Here is a 4494-nt window from a genome sequence, read left to right on the forward strand (position 1 = left end):
AATGGCAAAAGTGTCATTAATTTAATTCGTTTTTTGTTAATTGTTTTTCAGCTGTTTTATTCATTATGAAGAATATTTTTTTGTTTAATACCTTTTCTATTTGTTAATGTTTTCTTGCAGTAACCTGTTTCTTGTTGTGTGTTAAAATAATTTGCCATTTAAAGCTGGAAGAGCTCATTTAATCTTATTTTTAAAGAAGTTATCATGTAGGGTGTATTATTAATAGTTGAGTTTATTTATAGCATATATCAAAAACATAATTATATTCTTGTCAAAATGCATACTAAATCCTAATTTTCTATTTTCTCTTTAAAAATTTATCTAATTGTGATAAAGGAGGTGATGAGTCAATTATTACAACTGAAATATGCTCATTTTTTTGCTTCTTTTTTTTTATTAGCCTGGACTTCTCGTCATCCACTTTCTGGATGAAGAATCTCTTTCTTAAAATGATATATTCAGAGATATTATGCAATGTATTTCCATCTTACATATGATTTTATCATTAGACAATATGTAGTACTGTAGGAAGATGTGTATAAAGTCACCTGAAAAACCCTCATATGCATAGTGGAAGAGAATTCTAACAATTTTCTATGTAATATTTGTTGTGTCAAACTTTATATACAAGTTATACAGCATTTTCACAACAGATTATACTTATTAGTTGTTAAGGGATTAAAAACATCACAGTGACTGTATGCACTCTACATGCTTACAAAGAGAGGCAGTGTTGAAAACAAGATGTCAGCAATTGCTGAAAATAAAATTGAATGAAAACTGATTTAAATTTTACCAATCCACAACACATGCTACATCTTACTAGACAATGCATATACTTATCTTTTCTTTGCAAAGGCTGTAGTAAATTCACATGGGTTTAATTCAGTGAACGCAAGACCTGAAAAAATTTACCTTGAATGCAATGTTTTTGATCAATTTAATATAATATAATACAATTATTTTTAATTTTATATTTATTTATTAGTAAGTTCATTCACTCATTGAAATTAACAGATGAGATGATCAGTGGGGCAGAGTATTTGCTTTTAATGTTTGTACATGGGTTTAAGATCGGATAGAGATCCTCAGTGAACCACTGATCGATGAAAGAGTAGATATGAGACCTGGACTCCACATCAGAAAAAGAGACCAAGCCTTCCTCATAATCCACAAACACACCCAACTTCTGAGGCTTGACTTTCAGGGAGAGAGAGACAGTGGGTCCAGCACAGGCACTATACTGGTTCCCATTTCTCAACCGCACTGTCCAGTAACCATTCTGAGGACTCAGTGTGATCTTCCCCTTTCTGGTAATGGATTTTCTGGCCACTCCTATATCCCAATTAGTCTTCCCCTTCACCTGCACCTCAAAATAAAATCTTCCAGAGGAGAATCCCTGCTTTCCCAGGACATTCCCACATTTATCAAACCTCTCAGGGTTGTCTGGGACATTCTGTTTTTTTTCTCCACGTCGCACTTGTTTCCCATCTTCAGACAAGATGAGACACTTATGAGCTGTATCTGGATCCAGTGTCACATCCGCTAATGAAAATTAAAAAATAATTATAATTACTTGCATATTGAGAGCTGATACAAGACTACTGATACCAATGGATTAAAAAATTATACATGTTCCCATTCTTACTAACCTGCATATTTCCTTCTCTTTGTGAACTCTAAAAAGACATGTTTAAAATGTTTTTAAATGTGTTTAAAATAAATTTGGTCCAACACAAAAATTCCACAAATCAATTAGTGCAGATTACAATGCATTTTTTTCATTCATAATGAAATGAATCATTATAGTCACAATTTCGGGCACAATTAATGTAACATAAGCAACAGTAAATTCGAAGAATATACCACACATTTAGATATTATATTGAATTGATTTGTTTTTGGAATAATGATGACCTAAACATAAGCTCACCTTTTTGAATCCTCCTCAAATAGCGAACTGAAGAAATGTAAAAATATGAATAAGATAAATAAACATTATAATTGTGCAACTATTTCTTTCCGTTCAGATGCAACTACAAAATTAAGACTTTTTAAAAGCTAGTTATTTTGCATCTACTGTATATGAATTAGTGAAAAATGGACATCACCTCTTCTTATGTAAACAAAAGTAGCAACTGCAACTGCAGTAATGATGCTGAGAACAACTGTAATTGACATGCAAATGACTGATGTTCTCCAAATGTGAAATAGTTTACCTGTAATGAAAACCTGATTCAATTACACGCTCTCAGAAAAAAGTACAAATCTGTCACTGGGGCGGTACTCTACGGTATAAAAGCTAAAAAAAAAGGTACATCTTTGTACCTTATTTACCCATTATTGGGTACATATTTGTACCTAAAATTATATATTAGTACTTTAAAAGCACATACTAGTACCTTTTGAAAGGGTGCTATCCTAGTGGCAGTATACTTATTATATATGCAAATTATAAACATGAATTTAGGCATTTTCTGTACAATAAATGTGCAAATCTGTGATTAAATCGTAATGAATTCTGAATCATTATGACTGCATCACATTACTTTGGAAATTTGAGAAAGACAAACCCAATTCATACTTACTTGAGACAATAATGTCAGTTTGCACCATATGATGTCTCAGTTTGACTCTACACTGATACTTGGTCTCACTGTCATGTACAGTGATCCTGTGTTTCACGCTGTAGCCCTTCGTATCTTTATGTGTCTCTTCAGTATCAGAAGTCAAATTCTCTCCTTTACTGTCCAGCCACTGAAGCTCAGGTTTAGGGTTCCAACCCTCGCATTCACACAGCAGACGAAGCCCTCCTGAATGATCGAACGCATCTACAATGATCAGTGGAGGAGTTCCTACAGCTGCAGAGATTAAGCATAAGAATAATTCATTAATTGTACTTGCACGGTATATCGTCTGTACTTTTGATTTCAAAAGCACTGTAGATCAGAGAGAGAGCTAGATTTTCCTCCGTTTTGTGTCAATTTTTGTTATAAACAAACAAATATAACTTCTCGTCTTAGTTCTTGGTCTTCTCACCTCCAACATCAACACTAACAGTGATGTCGTCATACCAGGAGTTGGACTCAATAAAACACTTGTAAACTCCTTCATCAGAGACTTGGACTGATGAGAGTTTGAGTGATGCGTTTCCATTCTGTAGTTCTTCTTGGAACAGTGCTGTTCTCCCTCTGAAGTACTGGTTCTGCTTCGTGACTTTGTTTTCACCATTTTCATAGAGATACACTATTGAGTCTTGAAGGTCAAATCTAAACCATTCCACTCTCATGTTTACAGCACTGGTGTTGGGCTTGATGGAACAGGGCAGGATCACATCTTCACCAGTGAGAGCAAAGAGAGGTTCTGCAGGTCCCACAACATTATACATCTCTAAGACAAAGAAAACCATGTCTGAATTGGACATATAAGGACACCAGTTCATTTATGGCTGTATAGGAGTTGAAGTAAAGTAACCCATCTATCTCTCCTCATAATGCTAAATCTTCTGCATTTTACATGACTGTAGCAAATACAACACAAATACATGCACACAGAAATCACTCTGATCACAGAACAGCTCTGCTGTGGTTTTATTTGCAACATTAAATGGACCTGGTATCACTGGATCTTGAAATGCACAACACTGTCTGCGTTTTCTACAAGGTGAAAATGATTACCTGATCTTAAATCTGTAATTGCACAAAACATCAGAGCCACACCAACCAACTTCATCCCTGCAAAGAAACTGCTCTATTTTATAAAACAGAATGCCTTTTATTACAAATAGTTTGGTACGTGTTAAATAAAATAAACACAAATGATTATATTTAGTCAAATGCTTACCTGATTTGTCTCTTGTAAACAGTGTTTAAAAGACTTGCGATCACTTCCTCTTAGAGAAAAACCAGTCAAACCAGAAATCACACACTCGAACACTTAAAAGACACACACACATTCAGCATTCAGCACATGCACTCTAGATGCCTATACTTGTCGGTTTCAGTGATCTTATTGTTAACTGAAACTAAAACTATTAAAAATGGTATTGTTAAGTGAAATAAAGCTGAAAAAACATTAGATCAAAAACTTAAACTAAAAAAAAACGTAAACAAAAATTAGAGATTTTGCCTTGGCAACTAACCTAAATAAACAAGTTTAATTACTAAAACTGAAATAAAAACAAAGCTAAAAAGAAATGTTAAAAACAAATTACAAAAAGCACATAACAAAATGACTAAAACACAAGCTAAAGTTAAAACGGATAATCTAAAAATAAAAGCTAATTCTAAATATTAATGAATATTTGTCAGACTCTGTTCCATGTTTTGTCTGTGTCTTGCTCCCCAGGGCCCAGGGAGGGCTCCTGATCCCCCGTCCGGCCCAGGGAGGGCTCCAGATCCCCCGTCCGGCCCAGGGAGGGCTCCAGATCCCCCGTTAGGCCCAGGGAGGGCTCCAGGCCCCTTAAATTTCCCCAAGTATTTTTTGGGGGGGGGT

At 34.7% G+C, this 4494-nt stretch overlaps 1 protein-coding gene across 1 annotated transcript in view; it reads right to left on the bottom strand.

Moving 5' to 3' along the window:
* Nucleotides 1–997: 997 nt before the first annotated feature.
* The window catches only part of LOC107691983 (butyrophilin subfamily 1 member A1-like), a 4830-nt gene continuing 1333 nt past the window's right edge, over nt 998–4494 (bottom strand). Inside the window, exons 2-8 of the mRNA XM_016490854.1 lie at nt 3678–3734; nt 3040–3390; nt 2589–2861; nt 2112–2219; nt 1934–1960; nt 1653–1679; nt 998–1545 (exon numbers count right to left, since the gene is read on the bottom strand). Coding sequence (XP_016346340.1) covers nt 998–1545; nt 1653–1679; nt 1934–1960; nt 2112–2219; nt 2589–2861; nt 3040–3390; nt 3678–3732 — 1389 coding nt within the window. The 5' untranslated portion in view covers nt 3733–3734. The remainder of the gene's footprint in view (nt 1546–1652; nt 1680–1933; nt 1961–2111; nt 2220–2588; nt 2862–3039; nt 3391–3677; nt 3735–4494) is intronic.

Source organism: Sinocyclocheilus anshuiensis, unplaced genomic scaffold (assembly GCF_001515605.1).
Source record: "Sinocyclocheilus anshuiensis isolate Anshui unplaced genomic scaffold, SAMN03320099.WGS_v1.1 scaffold426, whole genome shotgun sequence".
NCBI lineage: Eukaryota > Metazoa > Chordata > Actinopteri > Cypriniformes > Cyprinidae > Sinocyclocheilus > Sinocyclocheilus anshuiensis.